Genomic DNA, 18333 nt, shown 5'->3' with positions numbered 1-18333 from the left:
TCCAATTCAACGTAATTTATTCCTGCATCGTAAACCCTGAGAAATGTGAAAGCGCCACACCAACAAGAAAGTGCTGTGTCAATTTCAGGTAATACGTCCTAAGGTAAAATAAGGCACTAAACTAATGGCTTCCATGACTTGGCAATAAAAGTTAACAAAGCCAACGACTTCTTGTTTAATTCTTTTCCAACGCTACAGACATAGTTCTGCTTTCACCTTCATTACACTTTCATATGGTTTCAGCAGGGGATATACTTCCTCTTCCAAGAATCTCTGCACCTGCCAAAAAGAAAAGCAAATGTAAGACAAAAGAAAATGTAAAGATGGAAGTTTTGCTAACGCTTTTTTCAAAGTCAGTTTATATCACTGAAACCTGATTTGATAAAGCTTTTACCCCACCACTGAGTATTTCTTCACTGCCTGTCAGAAATCTCTCCCTAGACAGAGGCAGCTCAACCCACCATGCCTACATGTTTCCCCACAAACGAGCCCAGCCTGTCCTTTCAGTTGGTCTCATCACCGTCCACCCAGTACCCAAGCTGAAATCATCTCGGCTTCTTCTCTCATCTTCATTCAACCTGCCAAGGCTCTAACTTCCTGAAGAGCCCTCCAATCTCTCCCCTCATCTGCATCTACCACTGCCTTGGCTCAACGTCCTCATCATCTACTGTTTGGCCCCCTGCAGCCGCTTCCTTACTGGTCTCCAACCTCCAGTTTAAGCCTCTCAAATCCAAAACACCAGTGTGATCTGAGGAGAAATGATAAACTCTTGTCTGTCTCCAACTTTAAATCCTGTAACTACTTCTGGGTACTTGCTACTCCAGCAACAATCAAATGATTGTAGTTTCTCTCCCATGTTGGATGTCTATCTACTTGCCAACTCCTACTTTTCCCTAAGATTCAGCTCAGATGTCAAGTCTTCCAAGAGTCTTTCCCAACCTCTCCTATTCTCCTTTGTGATCCCTAAAAAGAATATGCTTCCCTCAACTCCTACAGGTACTGCTTGGTATTATAATGAATGACCTTTTTATAAGCCTTTACCACTAAGTTTTGAGCTCCCTGAAGATGAGAATTATCTTTAAAGCCCCAGAATGAAGCACAGTACCTGAATACATACTGAGCACCCAGTTTGCACTCGTAAATGTTTTTGAATTAGCTCTTGCAGTCTCCAAAAGGCCAAGGGGAAAAATGATAAACATTTACTGAATACCTACCACGGGTCAAGCACTGTGCTAGGCCTTTTAATTCACATAACCACCACCTCATGAGATGTATATATTTTTTTAAAGTTTATTTAATTATTCTGAGAGAGAAAGAGAGAGAACATGTGTGTGTGCAAGCGGAGAAGGGGCAGAGGAAGGAGAGAATCCCAAGCAGGCTCCATGCTGTCAGCCCAATGCAGGGACCTACTATGTTAACCATGAAATCATGACCTGAGGTGGACACTCAACCGAATGAGCCACTCAGGCACCCTGAGATGCATATTATCCTGTCAGCCAATGAAAGCCAGAAGTCAGGAATGAATCTGACTGATCTGAGGGTAAAACCCAATCTTTGTCCATTATACCACATGCTCCAAACCAAAAGAGAATTCAGAGAAATCCACAGGGGGAAATAAGGCAGTTTAATACAACCAAACCTTCACATTTTAGCCTGCTCTGAATTCTTTCTGCCTAGCCTCATTTTTATCAGACTTCTTATTTTATAAGAAACATTAAAGACTGTATTCCAGGTTCTGTGGCCCAGCAGTGTAAAAAGAGGGCATTTGGGGAAACTTCTAGTGCCACAGAAGTGTTCTGGTGCTTACCTGTTGAGATGCACGACCTGTAAAAGAAGAAGGATCCAGCAGACGGTCCAACTGGGAATGAATGGGACTGAAGTAGGCATCAGCCTGGATTCGCTCTATGAGGTCATTGTCACCTCCTTCCTGTTTGACCACAGCAGCTGCCTGCTGGGAAAGCACTCTAATTTTCTCATGGCAATCCTAGGAAGACAGTGGGGTATTGTTGATTCACTTACTAACAGGGCATCTGATCATCATAACCATCATCCAATACCACAACTATGCTGTCTATCTATGGCTGATACACAAAACCCACCCACCCACTCCCCACCCAGGCTGAGGAAGTTCCCCTCACAGTCTAATTCCATCAAGATCTCAACCCTCCGAACATAACCTAGGATGTACCTGAAGTAAATGCCCATCTTGTGCTGGCTTTTTTTTTTTTTTTTTTTTTTTTAGTTTATTTATTTTGAGAGAGAGAGAGCAAGCAAGGGAGGGGCAGAGAGAGAGGGGACAGAGGATCCGAAGCAGGCTCTGTGCTGACAGCAGTGAGCCCGATGCGGGATTTGAACTCATGAACTGTGAGATCATGACTTGAGCCAAAATCAGATGCTTAACTGACTGAGCCGCCCAAGTGACTCTTGTGCTGGCTCCTCTAACAGCTCGTGAACCACGTGCTCTGTCGTGCCCACTTCCCATCATTTCCTATTACAAATTCAGACCTTATTCCTTTGCTAAGAGTGGACCTTTCCTACAAGTGATAAAGTGATTCACTTTTAACAAACCAAGTTCATCGTAATCACCCTCCAGAGATGAGCCTGCTCTATGGCAGAATATGGTCACTGTTCTGTACCAATACCATGACTGAGGGCAGATGACAGAAATGCTTTCATTCTTAAGGGAGGAGAGGAGGACTAAAGGTGCCCTTTCAATTTATCCAGGAGCATAAGGGGTTAACAAACCTGGCGGTTACCCCCAGCTTTCACCATGGCCATGATGATGTTCTCTGTGGCCATGAAAGGCAGCTCTTGCCGAATGCGCCGTTCAATTACCTAGAAGAATGAACGAAGGGCTAAGATGCCTCACAGTTACAAAGTCATACACACAGTAAGAGATCAACTGTGACCAGCAAAATACAGAGAAGGACATGAACTACCATATCTATGAAGACAGAGGGTAGAATGGATCGATTCAATCTGCATTTCAGTTTTCTTTCTAATTTAAAGTATTATTTTCATTTAAAAAAGGAAAAGCAATTTAAATATACTTTTAAAAGTTGCTTCATTGGAAAGATTTATAAAACCTCAACTTTGTTAAATTTCAGTGCCCCACCTCAAGAGCCAAGTATATAATGGGAACGAACCATCTGCCTCAGGTACCTAAAAACAGGCAAAGGAAACAGTCTACTCTGCCAGTCACACCAAGCTGATGATTCATGAAGCTCATGAACAGTTTAAGCCAATTCAAAGTATTTCCTTTTCTCTTTTTTATAAACGTTGTCTATGGATTCCAGAGTTAGTTCTCTAGAGCCACGTCACAACCTGAAGAATGAGCTCTGGTTAGGAACAACTCCTACTGGACTAGAATGCAGATCACCAAACATACTTACTCCAGAGCAGAAGATTATACTCACCCTCCCACATTCCAACCCCCACCCCAATATTTTGCTTTTTAATTGAGGCTTACTTTGGGGTACACCACCAATCCTTCAGAAATGTTCTGCAGCGTATTCAATATAGTATCTGCGGTGAGAAACGCCTCGGCCAAACAGATACGTCTAGAAAACAAATAGCCGTTCAGTTATCTCTTTAAGCAAATATCAATTTCAGTGAAATATAGGGTGTGTCCCAAGAAGCTGCCGTACTGACTTCTCATGCTACGTGTACTACTTGGACAACTTCCTTTAATCTCATGACTTTGGCTCTACCCCCAATATCCTGATGACTCTCAAATCCATCACCCCTTGTCCAGACCACCTGCCTAAAAGCCAGCTCACATACCAAACTGGAGAAGCTCTACCTGGTTGGTCTGTAGGTACCTCAAACCCAAAACTGGATGCAGTCACTTCTCCATTGCCTCCTGCTTACCATCTCAAACCTACTCTTCTTCTCCCTGTGGCTCCCATCTTCAGTAAATGGCACTTGTACCCCATCACCGATCTTAACACTCACTCCTATCAGCCACCAAGGCCGGCCAATCTGCCACTGATTTTATACCCATATGCTTCTTCTCTAATCACATGAGCACCGTGCCAGTATGGACTTCAATTTTTAAAAATAGCCTCCTAACTTGTCCTGACCAGATCCATATCCCCTTAAAACTGGTTCTCCAAATTGTTGCAGGGTGTTTTAGCAGGCACATATGATTAGGTCACACCCTGCTGAAAAATATTTACTGGCTGACTTCTGAATGGGTTCATATGTCTTATTTTCATAAGTGCCTTATTCCCTGGATTACACACAGATCCCAGAGAACTAGCTTAACTATATATCCTTTTCCACTCAAATTCTAATACAATGCAAGCAAACCAGAATAACGTGACTCTGCTTTAAATAAGAATATATACAAGGGTGCCTGGCTGGCTCAGTTGGTGGAGCACGTGACTCTTCGATCTCAGGGTTATAAGTCTGAGCCCCGTGTTGGGTATAGAGATTATTTAAAAATAAAATCTTTAGGGACACCTGGGTGGCTCAGTCGATTAAGCATCTGACTTTGGCTCAGGGCACAATCTCATGGTTCATGGGTTCAGGCCCCACATCAGGCTCTTTGCTGTCAGTCCAGAGGCTGCTTTGGATCCTCTGTCTGCCCCTCCCCTGCTCACACTCTCCCTATCTCTCAAAAATAAATAAACATAAAGAAATTTAATAAATAAAAATTTTAAGTAAGCAGAAAACCATGTGCATGTTGGTACCTTATTCACAGCTACAAATTACTTCTGACCCATCTCATACCGAACCACCATATAATTGTGGCAAGACATCACAGCTGACACCTTACCTACCTCCAGCACAGTAACTGAACTTTTCAGGGCCTACAGAGACCATCATATACTAGCTGTGATCCATAATCATGTTTTACCTCATTGCTTGTCACACAGACTTTACTCCCCCGTGCTACCTACTAGTAACTCCCTCTTCTTTCTCCTGCCTTTATGCTTGTATATATGCTTCCAATCCTGTCTTAAAGGTCTTTTAAAAATGCCTAGATTTCTTGAGTCTTAAAGCATTACCTCCTCTGTGAAGCCTTTCCTGACCCCCACACCTAGACTTCCCCTTAGCTCACACAGAGCGTATCTCATACATACTCTGTTCCTACACTCATCATACTGTTCTTTGTATGTTCTTGCCTCCCTGCTAGACTCCATGCTCTGTGGGGACAAGGAGGAAATGCACAGATGCTCAAAACATCCTTCTGCTTCCAGGCTCCTCTTCTGATCCTCCCCACAACTCACTGTACATGGCATCCCCTTTTACTGACCGATTGGCACTATCATCCAGCGTGCGCTCGAACCACTGCACAGATGCCGTCTGCAGCGGGTCGACGATGAGGGTCATGAGGTGACGGGCAAGGCTACAGCAGCGCTCGGAGCGCATAGGGTTCCGCTTGTATGGCATCGCACTTGAGCCTGCCACGTACAAGGACGAGAAGCAAAGGCAGAGAGGCTTCAGAGGACAATGAGTGCCCAGGCACGCTGCTGGGCGAGCTGTCAACACCTGCCCACGGGCCCCCTGACATTTCTGTGGTGCTCCCAGGTCTCCACACAACACTCACCAATCTGCTGTTTTTCAAAGGGTTCCTCCATCTCCTTGAGGTTTGCCAGGAGTCGTATGTCGGTACAAATCTGGGGGGAAAGGGCCACAACGATGTGCAGAACTCTGGGAGTAGGGGCTAGGCTGATGGAGGTGAGCTCACCTCCCCAACAGATCCTGGAGAGTATCTCATTCAGACTTCTCCAGGCTCCTGAAGAGCAGGGATAACAAGTAAAGGAGCATGGAAACACTTCTGTGAAACATGGCTGCAGACATCACGGAAAGACGACGCCAGATGAACTTTAATGAGAACGCAGAATCCAGTCCTGTCCTTTAAGACACCTTAAGAGGCTTCACCCACAGGCCCCAGATGGTGAAAAATGAAGTCTGACATCTCTTGAGAGATGCGACTGAACAAAGCTCTGAGGCCAATTCCTTCTGTTTATGCAAAGCTCTCATCCCAGCCCCACAAACTGCTGCCACCACTCACCTTGTGCACGGATGCCCCCAAGCTAGCCAGCACAGACAGCACCTCAATATCCACTTTTCGTGTATAGGTCTGCCCTGTGATGATGAAAGCCCTAGAAATAAATTGAAAAGAGCCATACATAAAAATATTTCAAAATGTGACTATGTCAAACAAATGAGCAAAAACCGACCCTGAGCAAAAGCTTGGTCTCACTGGTATACTGAGTCACACGGAGCCCAGATGACCTCACTGATAATCTGCTCCTGGAACAAATTGTTCTTCCACCCTTTTTACTAACACCCATGCCCCAGAAGGAAGGGTGGTTCTGTGCACCCGTGTCCTCACAGCCCGATGGAAATGCCTGCAAGAAGGAGCCATGGTGGAGCCTGGCAGCCCTCAAGGGAAATGGTCAGATTTAGATGAATCCATCGGAGACCTCAACATGGGTAAGACTATTTCCTTCTTCCTTATAGATTATCAGAAAACAGAATCTAGACTATACAAAAATAAAACCCAGGAGTTAAAAGGAAATGGGTAGGGATGTCTGAGTGGCTCAGTCGGTAAAGCGTCCGACTTTGGCTCAGGTCATGATTTCACAGTTCGTGAGTTCCAGCCCTGCGTCAGGCTCTGTGCTGACAGCTCGGAGCCTGGGGTCTCTTCAGATTCTGTGTCTCCTTCCCTCTGTGCCCTTCCCCTGCACGTGCTCTGTCTCTCAAAAATAAAACAAACATTTAAAAAAAAAAAAAGAAAAAAGGAAACGGGTAGAAGAACAAAGGAAGAAAAAGGGTCAAATTTAGAGGTACACTGAACACGGGCCTTCCATCACTTAACAGGGAAGCCAACACCTTTCCCACTTACCTACCTTTTAAATCCTGCCTTTTCTGTCACTATCTTGTCAAGCTGCTCTACCTTGGAAGAAAAAGACATCCTTATAGAAATCCAGGTGTGACCAGTATGAGAATATCTCAATGTCCTGCCCTGATTTCGATCCTTGGTGCCCCTTTCGATCCAAAGACTCCACTCATCCCAGGATCCATCTCTCTGCCCATCCTAGAAGTCAGCTTTGTCCTTGGTGCCCGCACCACTGAGCTTCCATGTCCCCTTGCTGCTCTCAGAATACCTTCTGGTCATCTCCCTCGAAGAGCTGCAGGAAGCTGGCCTGAGTGCCTGTGGTGCCTTTCACTCCCCGGAAGCGCAGGTCATCTCGGACACGCTTCAAATTCTGGAGGTCCATGCAAAGATCCTGAATCCAGAGACAGCAACGTTTCCCAACTGTGGTCAGCTGAGCAGGCCTAAAAATGACCCAAAGAGGACACACACAAGTCTCAAACCAAGGACTTACTTCATAAAAGTTTCACTCCCTCTTCAAACAATTACTGCTACCCCTGGAAAGAGGAAGAATTCAGGTAAGAGACAGAGAGACCTGTCTCTTACCAGAGTGAAGAAGTGTGAGCAAGTGAGCAATAGTTATGATTCAACATCATTTACAAATATTCAATGATTATGAAACTAAGATCTCCTAACATAGCTCTTTCTTTATCATCAAGAGGCAATATATGGGCAGGGACAACGCCTGTTTTGTTTGTCCCCAGGCTTTGGCAAGTCAAATATACTCATGTAACAAACATTTGCCAAATAGCTAATATGTTCTTGGTTTTGAAAATACCATGAACAAGGAGCACCTGGCTGGCTCAGTCAGTTGGGCAGCCGACTCTTGATCTCGGCCCAGGTCAAGACCTCATGGTGGTGGAATCGAGCCCCACACTGGGCTCTGCACTGAGCATGGCGCCTGCTTGGGATTCTCCCTCTCCCACTCATGCTCTGTCTCTCAAAATAAACAAACATAAAAACAACAACAACAAACAAAACAGACAAGGTTCCTGTCCAATGGAGCGCGCGTTGTAGTGGAAACAAGTAAAAAACGTGACTGCTGATTTTTTTTATCAGAAATATGAAAAAATAAAATGATGAGGACGCTGGAGAATGCCACTCTAGACTGGCGGTAAAGGAAGGCCTTTATGAGGAGACAAGGTTTGATAAGGAAGCAGCCATGCTGTGGACAACAACCCTAAAACATACATAACCCAAGGACTCTTAACCTAACAGCTAATGGCTTTGCTCCCCGTCCAAAGTCTAAATCAGTTTATTGCCGGTCTGTTTCTGAACATAAAGCATAATAATGAGAACAAACTGCAATGATGTTGGAGTTTTGTTTTTTTTTAATATTTATAATGTTTATTTTTGAGAAAGAGAGACAGAGTACAAGTGGGGAGGGGCAGAGAGAGAGGGAGACACAGAATCTGAAGCAGGCTCCAGGCTCTGAGCTGTCAGCACAGAACCCAACGTGGGGCTCGAACTCACAAACCGTTAGATCATGACCTGAGCCAAAGTTGGACACTTAACCAACTGAGCCACCCGGGCGCCCTGATGGGGAGTTCTAACAAATGACCTAGCTCATTCCAAATGGATTCTCTCTATCAGGCTAACAGTATGAACCGTGAGCAAACATGAAGGCACATCACGAGACGATATATCCCCAAATTAATTTCATGGTAGTTTTCTAGCTAACTCTTGCTAACAGATTACTGGTACAAGCAAAGAAATGAATGGATGGACTTGCATGGATCTGTTCACAGCAACATTGTACACAATAGCCACAAAGTGGAGACAACCCAAATGTCTATCAAACTAAAGAATGGACAAACAAAACTTGGTATATCCACCATTTTGGCTATAAAAAGAAATGAATGTGCTACATGCCACAATACGGATGAACACCGAAAACACTAAGTGAATGAAGCCAGTCATAACAAGATAAATATTTTATGACTGCATTCAAATAAAATGTCCAGAGGAGTGCCTGGCTGGCTCAGTCAATTCAGTGTCCAACTTCAACTCGGGTCATGATCTCATGTCATAGTTCAAGGATTCGAGTCCTGCATGAGGTTCTCTGCTGTCAGTGCGGAGCCCGCTTCGGATCTCTGTCTCCCTGTCTCTCTGCCCCTTGCCACCCCCTCCTCTAGCTCTCAAAAAAGAAACACTAAAAAGACATTTTAAATAAAATATCCAGAAGAGACAAATCCATAGACAGAAAATAGATCAGTGATGGCAAGGGGCTAGGTAAGGGGGGAATGGTAATAACTAAATGGGTATGGGTTTTCTGAAGGGTGATGGAAATATTCTGAAATTATATACTGGTGACTGTAAATAAATCTGTAAGTATACTAAAAATCTGTAAATATACTAAAAACCACTAAGTGTACACTTTTTTTTTTTAACGTTTATTTATTTTTGAGACAGAGAGAGACAGAGCATGAACAGGGGAGGGGCAGAGAGAGAGGGAGACACAGAATCTGAGGCAGGCTCCAGGCTCTGAGCTGTCAGCACAGAGCCCGATGCAGGGCTCGAACTCACGGACTGCGAGATCACGGCCTGAGCCGAAGTCGGACACTTAACCAACTGAGCCACCCAGGCGCCCCACTAAGTGTACACTTAAAAAGGGTGAGTTTTATGGCATGTGAACTGTATCTCAATAAAGCTGCTTTTTTTTTTTAAGTAGGCACTATACCCAACGTGGGCCTTGAACTCACAACCCTGAGACCAAGAGTCACATGCTCTACCGACTGAGCCAGCCAGGTGCCCCAAAGCTGGTCCCTTTGACTATAGGAACTGACCCACACTGATGTGATCTCATGCACCAATACCATTTTCTGAGTGCTTAATGCCTGCTAACCGTGGCAGCAGATACCTCTCTCGTCACGCTACACCCAGAGGAATACTGGGAGGCCCACAACTCTCCAGTACTCACAGGAGAGGGAGAGGAGTCGTAACTCAGGTAATGCTAGGGAGCCAGCACGAGGCAACATTTGTCATGGCCAGCCCCAACACACCTTGCACTGACTCCTCATGAACAATTTCTTCAGGTTTCTGCGACAAGTGCAGGCCCTAACTTTAAGGAAGATGAGACTCGACGTTAGGAGACAGTATCTTCGTCGCCATAGCAATATCCCACCAAGATGTAAAGCAGATGCTAACACACCACTACTCAAATATCATCACTTGAAACCTGCTACTAGCATTCCAAAAATGACATTATCTGCTTTGAAAAGGATTTTATTTGGTAATTATAAAAACACTTGAACATTTTACACATCAAAAATACAAAATAGCGGGGCGCCTGGGTGGCTCAGTCAGTTGAGCGCCCGACTTCAGCTCAGGTCACGATCTCGCGGTCCGTGAGTTTGAGCCCCGCGTCAGGCTCTGGGCTGATGGCTCAGAGCCTGGAGCCTGCTTCCGATTCTGTGTCTCCCTCTCTCTCTGCCCTTCCCCCGTTCATGCTCTGTCTCTCTCTCTCTCAAAAATAAATAAATGTTAAAAAAAAAATTAAAAAAAAAATACAAAATAGGGAAAAATTTAATTATCCTATTACCTCATAAACCAGAGTAATTAATATTTACATCTTGGTGTAATTTCTTCCAATCTTTGTACAATTCATATGCTGTCTTTATCCCAAAACAGTAACCTACGCACATTTCCACAATATGAGTCTTATAAGCAGCATTTTAACGGCTACATGTTATTCAAGCCTATGAATATACTATATCTCATTTAATTCTTCTCTTATTGTGGACAGCTAGATTGTTTCCGGTGCTTACTATCATAACCAATATTTTATTTATTTTTATTTTATTTTTTTTAAAGATTTTATTTTTAATATTTTTTTTTAATATTTTTTTTTATTTTTGGGACAGAGAGAAACAGAGCATGAACTGGGGAGGGGCAGAGAGAGAGGGAGACACAGCATCGGAAACAGGCTCCAGGCTCCGAGCCATCAGCCCAGAGCCCGACGCGGGGCTCGAACTCACGGACTGCGAGATCGTGACCTGGCTGAAGTCGGACGCTCAACCGACTGCGCCACCCAGGCGCCCCACCAATATTTTAACAAAGATCTTTGCACGTAAGACTTTTTGCATAATTTAGATTACTTACTTCAGTAGGAGTCTCAAAAACAGAATTACTAAATCAATGAGCATGAATACTTTCAAACACTCTTGATCCGTATTTCCCAATGTTCCCCAAATGAACTCTCACCAGTATAGCTTTTAAGGTAGGGACCAGGTTCATTCCTCATAAGCATCCTAAGTTATTTGCTTAAACTATTTTTTTAAGTGTTTATCCATTTTTGAGAAAGAGACAGAGACAGAACCATGGAGTAAGGCCAGAAAGAGAGGGAGACACAGAATCTGAAGCAGGCTCCAAGCTGTCAGCACAGAGCCCAACATGGGGCTTGAACTCATGAACCACGAGATCATGACCTGAGCTGAAGTTGGACACTTAACTGACTGAGCCACCCAGGCACCCCTTAAACTATGTTTTGAGTTTCTTCACCTCCAGCTTCCGTGGAGAAGGGAAAATGAAGGAAGAAATGAAAGCCAAATGCATACCAACAAGCCCAAATCCCGAGAAGTAATCACATCACTTACTGGAAATGTGTGAAACCTAAGGTAGGAAGGCTGGCTCGTTCCTTAGCAAAGTCAGCAAGCCGAGAGATCACTCTGGCAAGCTGTAAGAAAGACCATGTGATAGAAACAGGGTGAGTTCAGGGTAAGCTCGTTATATAATCAGGAACTAAACTTTCAGACAATTTAATATAAAATTAGATCTCCAGCCTGTGGAAGGCAGAGACATTATCTTTTTATCTTTGTATCCCAAAATGCCTTGAAGATTTAAGAGCAACCAATGTTTGATAAGTGAGTTGACTATCTAAAAAGTCATGAACTTATTCTGCACAATTTTGAGACCACTAACATGCTCATGCAGGGAAAACAGGACAAAATCATGAATCTGACCCAATGTCAACAACATGCTGCTGGTTAACTGCCTTTATTAAAAGACTACGTTTTGTTTTTTAAAGGTATTTATTTATTTTGAGAGACAGCACATGAGCACAGGCAGTGGCGGGGCAGAGACAGAATCCCAAATAGGCTCCACACTGTCAGCACAGAGCCCAACATGAGGCTCGATCTCATGAACTCTGAGATCATGACCTGAGTTGAAACCAAGAGCCGGACACTTAACCGACTGAGCCACCCAAGGGCCCCAAAAGGCTAGATTTTAAAAAGGATTCACTTAGAGCATTTTAACTCAAAAAGACAATTCGTTCTACAGATGAGATATAGGATCATTCACCTGACTAAAGAATAATCTATTTATATTCACATTGCATTGATTTATTCGTAAGTGGTGCCCATCTCCTATCATGGGGAATCCAGGGCTGGCAGGGAACTTCTGCCAATTCCTTACCTTTGGCAAAAGCAGGTCAAATGCATTTCTGAGAATAATCAGGTCCTGCAAAGGAAAATGCAGTGGTCTCACATCAAACAGCTTTGCCCAAACAATATTATTACACAATACTTTTGGCCATCACCACTGGGTTTCTCAGCTAGCCACCTACCTCACTATTAGCAACCCTCTGTGCAATTCAGAAGATGCTAACAGAAGTTGTTCTTTTCAGATTACTATTTTAAAAGCACATCAACCTAGAGAGCAGTACTTCTGGGATCTCTAAGGAACAAGACCTTTATACTCCTAAAGACCAATTTATGTGGTAACTAAAATGACGGGAAAACAGTTACGGGCAAACCTTCATCCTGAATATTGTGAAGATGTCCAGGTCAACAAGCTTTCTATCTTTCCAAAAGGAGTGCCTGAGTATCTGAGAAGCTTCCTTGGGGCACATTCCATTAGCCTTCTGTCCTTTTTCCACATCTACCATTGCTAACAACAACAAAAAAGACATGAACCAGAACATCAAGGTTTAGGAAATTTAAAGCTGTTCTTGAGGAAAATAAGAGATGTGTTTCAGGCAACTCCAATACAAATTGCTGAGCCCAACTTATACAATACAGGGGGTATTCAAAAAAAAGCGTATTCCCCCATGAGAAAGGATTGTTCTTCTTCTATTATGTGAGCAATACACATACAGATGCCTTTTATTAGGTACCACTTGAGACTGAAAGCATTTGGGGCAACTTAAAAATTAGTGGCTTCTTTCTGAATTGGAAGTGTATCTGGAATCAAACTTCCGGTCCCACGGGCGCAGCATGATTAAGAGGACAGCTGTGGAGCCATTCTCCCTGGGCTTGATTCTTATCTAGCCGTGTGACATTAGGCAAGTTCTTCAACTTCTCTTTAAGTATCCTCATCTGTAGAGACAGGGATCATAAAGCTAGATCCCAAAGACTACATATTCTGATTCCATTTCTATGACATTACCAGAAAAGGCAAAACTACAGAGAAAGAAAGCAGATCAACGGTTGTTTGGGTTGGAAAGCAGGAGTGGGAAGTGACTGCACACGGGTACGAGAACTTTTCAGAGTGAGGGATGTGTTGTAAAACTGGAGCATAGTGAAGGTTGAACTGCATAAATTTACTAAAACTCATTGAACCACACATTTAAGATGGGTAAATTTATGGCACGTAAACTGCACCTCAAAAAGCTGTTTAAAAATGGAGATAAAAGGACCTTTTTCACGGTTCTTGTGAAGAATACAAGAAGTCATACACACAAAGTGCTCAGAATAGTGCCAAGCACTTGGTAAATTCTTAGGAAAATTATTACTTTTCATGAAAGATATTACTTTTTTATGTTTGATAAGCTGCTTCTGCTAATTAAGTTTCACGTAAGAATCATAATGTAATTCTTTCTTTTCAGACGTTACAGCAAAGAGTTATAAAGGACTTCGGAAAGAAAATTACCTTGCCGCTAAAACGCTAAGACCTTGGCTTATGCCCAAACAGCCAATGCAGAAACAGTATCTGCAGGTCTTATTTTATGGAGGTCATGAGAGGCTTACAGTTTAGATTGGAAGGATAACAAAAGCAGAAAATTCCTCAGTGTTAAGATACCCCTAAAACTAAAGATTTATGGAGTCACTTCCTATAACTAGACAAAAATCAAATAAAATTTATAAATCCATTATGAAGACCGAGTCCTAAGTGGAAACAAAACACAGGTTCCTACTGTATTATCTCCAACATAGCAGGAGGTGGCTCCAAGGTGAATTATAGCAGCAGCTTTTGGGCAGCAGTGGCCAAACGTGTGCACGTGAGCCATCACATCATGTCGTAACTGTTTCTCTTCCTCAGCTGCCATCTTGAAGTCGATGTTGTCCAGGTTTGATTTCATCTCCTGGATTTGTTCATCTGTGATAGGCAAACCCAACGTCTGCAGAACAGGCAAAACAAAATACCTCAAGCGTCACAATGACTTGAAGTGACACCGAGAAATACATTGGTTCATGTTAGCATTTATGTCCCACCTCCCAATTCTTTTTTTTAAATTTTGTTTTTTTAATGTTTGTATTTATTTTTGAGACATAAGAGAGACAGAGCATTGAGCGGGTAAGGGGCAGAGAGAGAGGGAGACAGAATCTGAAGTAGGCTCTAGGTTCCGAGCTGTCAGCACAGAGCCTGACGCAGGGCTCGAACTATCAACCACGAGATCATGACCTAAGCCGAAGTCAGATGCTCATCCGACTGAGGCGCCCCCCACCTCCCAATTCTTAAAGTAAGATTTGGGGCAACTAAAAGAACATGGGTGGGGAAGGGCAAGGTTTTCTTAATGAATCATGGTAAGTTACATTCTACGTAAACACCAAAATATACAACAATGTACATTTTGCATATTTCAACAACGTAATTCTGATCTTTGTTCCCTCTGCCCTTGTATCTCTTCTGGCTCACACAGTCTGGTCTTTGGGCTCAAATGTTACCTCCTCAAAGAGGTCTTTCCTGATGCCAATGTGAAATATTCTTCTTATGTGTCACTCTTCTATTCCTTTAGCCTAAATTTATTTAGAGCACTTATCACCACATGACATTTCTTACAAATGCATTAGCCTGTCCCTCCCCCTACAATGTATACTCCACAAGAGAAGAGCCTTGTATTTATTGCTTACCCCTTAGTGCTTGGCATGTAAGTGCCCCAGGTGTGGGATCCAGGCCACAGCTTTACATTTGACCCAGACAGATTTACTTCAAGAAATGAAAATTAAGAATGTTGTAAGTGGTTTTGCCAACAAATTACGTACAGCAAATTCAGTAAAACAAAGCCTTTGCAGGATATTATTGAGAAAATAAACACATCAACAGCTTACATTCATCCACCACTGGAAAAGTCAGGCCGGCAAAGAGCAGCTTGCAGCCCAGGCAGCTCAGACCCTTGGATCCAAGAGCTACACATACAGACTGGTGAAATTTATTCAAACGTCAACTTGAAATTCCCAAGTCCTGGCCTTGGGAAGGATCTTGCGTCTTAGACCTGTCTTGTCCGAGATGGTGGCTACTTGCCAGATGTGGCTATTTACATCTAAAATGGTTAAAGTGGGGCACCTGGGTGACTCAGTCAGTTGGGCTTCTGAGTTCGGCTCAGGTCATAATCTGGCAGGTTCGCGCTCCACGTCGGGCTTGGAGCTGATAACTGGGAGCCTGGAGCCTACTTCAGATTCTACTCTCCCCCTCTCTCTGCCCCTCCCCCACTCACGCTGGGTCTCTGTCTCAAAAATAAACACTAAAAAAAATTGTTTTTAAATAATAATAAATTTTAAAAAAGAATAAAATGGTAAAAAGTAAAAATTCAGTTTCTTGGTCACACTAGCCACATTTCAAAAGCTCAGTAGCCACACTGAGCAAAAACTGCCTCAAAGTGTCTGTTAGCCAGTAGATAGGACACCTCAGTCCTCCTTCCAAAGCAAAGCAACAGGGGCAGTGTGGCCAAACTGCTTCTTATCCCCAAGCAATGCATCTTGTCAAAATTCATCCCCCACTCTTGCTTTTCTGCATTCCTCCTAATCTTTAAAAAAAAATTTTTTTAATGTTTATTTTTGAAGGAGAGAGAGACAGACTGTGAGTGGGGGAGGGGCAGAGAGAGAGACAGACAGACAGACAGAATCTGAGGCAGGCTCCAGGCTGAGCTGTCAGCACAGAGCCTGACGCAGGGCTCGAACCCACAAACCGTGAGATCATGACCTAAGCCGAACTCGGACGCTCAACCGACTAAGCCACCGAGGCACCCCTCTCCTAATCTCTTATTCCTCAAATTTTTGTCTTAACTACTAAATTATTACATAGTTCCTGCTAATTTTAAAAATTTTTTAATGTTTATTTTTGAGAGAGAGACAGAGTGTGAGCGGGAGAGGGGCAGAGAAAGAGGGAGACACAGAATCTGAAGCAGGCTCCAGGCTCTGAGCTGTCAGCACAGAATCTGATGTGGGGCTCGAACCCATGAACCGTGAAATCATGACCTGAGCTGATGTCGGATGCTTAACCAACTGAGCCACCCGGGCACCCCTAGTTTATGCTAATTTTGACACCCTACAAGATAAACCAAACGCAGGAGATTATACCAACGTTGTATGCATTTCAGGCCATGTGCACACTGGCCAGAGGAAAGAACACATATTCAGACTCTACATTTCAATTCCAGCTTCATTTACTAGCTGCAGTGATCCTGAAAGTCTGGGTTTTTTTTGTTTTTTCAACTTAAAAAAAAAAGTTTATTTATTCATGACAGGCAGAGTGTGAGTGGAGGAGGGGCAGAGAAAAAGAGAGAGAGAGAGAGAGAGAGAGAGAGAGAGAGAGAGAGAGAGAGAGAGAGAGAGGGAGATACAAAATCTGAAGCAGGCTCCAGGTTCTGAGCTGTCAGCAGAACCCAATGCAGGGCTGGAACTCACGAACCGTGAGATCATGACCTGAGCCAAAGCCGGACACTTAACCTACTGAGCCACCCAGGTGCCCCATTCTGCAAAGTCTTTGAATGCCACTACCCTCATCTATATAACGGAGTATCATATGAAATGGAAAAGAGTACATAACAGTATATGATAAATGACCACACACTACTGATGTCCCTTTCTACCCATTATTGTCTGAGCCAATAGTTTATGAAGTCTCTCTGTGCCCCCATTCCGTCACCGGTAAAACATCTGTAAAATAGTTACAGTACAGTGTTATTTTGAGGATTAATGAGGTATTAATATGCCAAGTCTTAAGATAGTTGTCTTGGCAGGCATGATAAAGGTGTCTATTATTATGTCATTTACTTTTTTTGAGCAGGCATGATAGGAGTGTCTATTGTTATGTCACTTAATTTTCTTGAGCACACTGATGGGGAGGGGGAAAATCTAGGAAGCGTTCCCTGTTTGGGGAGTTCCTCTGTACTTGGGTCCCAGGCACATACTGTTTGTTTCCCTGTTTACTGATGCCATTTGAGAAGGCATTGCCATCTGGCTTGTGGCATTTTCCTCTGAAACTTTATAGCTCTCTGGATCACTTTCAGTTTTCTTCAACTCCTCTGGGAAGGCCGCTCTGGAGCTATTTCTGAAAGCGTTGGGCCGAACAGCGCTATATGCAGCTCTTAAAAGAGACACCAGAAAACCCATCTAATAACCCCCTACCCCGATTCTCCCTCCCTAGAGGGAAAGTGCAGTAGAGTGGAGCACAAACAGTGGCCTAGGAAACACGAATTTTGTAGGGACAGTCCTGCCATTAACCACACTGAGGCATTGTGAAAGGTAAGGTGGCTAAGCTCTCACGCTCTGCATTGAACCCAGGTTCACATCCCAGGTACGCTATTAATGGTTCGGAGCAAATAACGCGCTTGGCTATCACCGAGGCTTGATTTCTCCCGTATAATGTGAGGAAAGCACCACCTAGTTTGCAAAGTTTCTATGAGTTAAACGGGAAAAGAAATCAGCACAATAGCACGTAACAAGGGCTCAGGGTCCGTGTTAAGCAGTGTATCCCTTCAGGAATGGCCAAGATAAATCCCTAAAATGACAGCGTGCCTTTCTCGCCGCCTCCTCCGCCTCTAACCCTCCGTGACTCAAAACAAAGGAGGCAACAGGTGTCGGCTCCCGGGCTTCCTGCCCTGACCTTCCTGGGGCCACAGCTCCTCAGAAAAGGGACACCCGGCCGAAAATAGCGGGGCAGCTGCTCCCGGGGGCCAAGCCCAGGCGCGACGCCGAGCCCCGCACGTGCTGGGGCGGGCCCGGCCCCTCATCCCGGTGGCCCATTACCTGCTCGGCCTCCGCCAGCCACAGCCAGAGCTGCCGCCATGTCCGGAATTTGTACCTGTCGCTAAACACGAAGCACATCTCCGGGCTGGCGTAACGGGAGGCAAGCGGCGAGCGGTAGCTGTCGTGCCCGCAGGCCGCCTGCTGTCCCCCACGATCGCCTCCCTCCGCCATCCCGGTCACGCCTCACCACCAGGTCAGGGCAGAGCCAGCGAGGGCGGGAGCGGAAGCCCGGGGACGGGACTTCCTCCACGCGGG

The 18333-nt window shown here is 44.3% G+C and overlaps 1 protein-coding gene across 6 annotated transcripts; it reads right to left on the bottom strand.

The window, feature by feature from the left end:
- ADSL (adenylosuccinate lyase) lies at positions 1-18252 on the bottom strand. 6 transcript variants are annotated; one of them, XM_043562677.1, is made up of 14 exons: positions 18134-18229; positions 14962-15037; positions 14025-14228; positions 12305-12349; positions 11485-11564; positions 7122-7293; positions 6864-6910; positions 6023-6113; positions 5555-5624; positions 5261-5408; positions 3470-3560; positions 2746-2835; positions 1808-1984; positions 1-279 (listed from the first exon to the last, which is right to left on the bottom strand). In XM_043562677.1, exons 3-14 carry the CDS (start codon positions 14187-14189, stop codon positions 193-195), a joined length of 1263 nt encoding a protein of 420 aa, XP_043418612.1. In that variant the 5' UTR covers positions 14190-14228; positions 14962-15037; positions 18134-18229; the 3' UTR covers positions 1-192. The 6 variants fall into 6 exon arrangements, with proteins under 6 accessions (XP_043418612.1, XP_043418611.1, XP_043418610.1 ...); XM_043562676.1 differs by having other exon boundaries at positions 18079-18189; XM_043562675.1 differs by lacking the exon at positions 18134-18229 and adding an exon at positions 15160-15532.
- Positions 18253-18333: the final 81 nt, after the last annotated feature.

Source organism: Prionailurus bengalensis, chromosome B4 (genome assembly GCF_016509475.1).
Source record: "Prionailurus bengalensis isolate Pbe53 chromosome B4, Fcat_Pben_1.1_paternal_pri, whole genome shotgun sequence".
Taxonomy (NCBI): domain Eukaryota; kingdom Metazoa; phylum Chordata; class Mammalia; order Carnivora; family Felidae; genus Prionailurus; species Prionailurus bengalensis.
This window is presented reverse-complemented; position numbering and strand designations above follow the sequence as displayed.

Coding starts and splice junctions, on each gene's coding strand:
- ADSL (XM_043562674.1), bottom strand. CDS start 18,249: ATGGCGGAGGGAGGCGATCGTGGGGGACAGCAGGCGGCCTGCGGGCAC. Junction 6,911..7,121: donor TCGAGGGAGATGACCAGAAG/GTATTCTGAGAG, acceptor TTTTCTTCCAAG/GTAGAGCAGCTTGACAAGAT. Junction 3,561..5,260: donor CTGGATGATAGTGCCAATCG/GTCAGTAAAAGG, acceptor TTTGTTTTCTAG/ACGTATCTGTTTGGCCGAGG.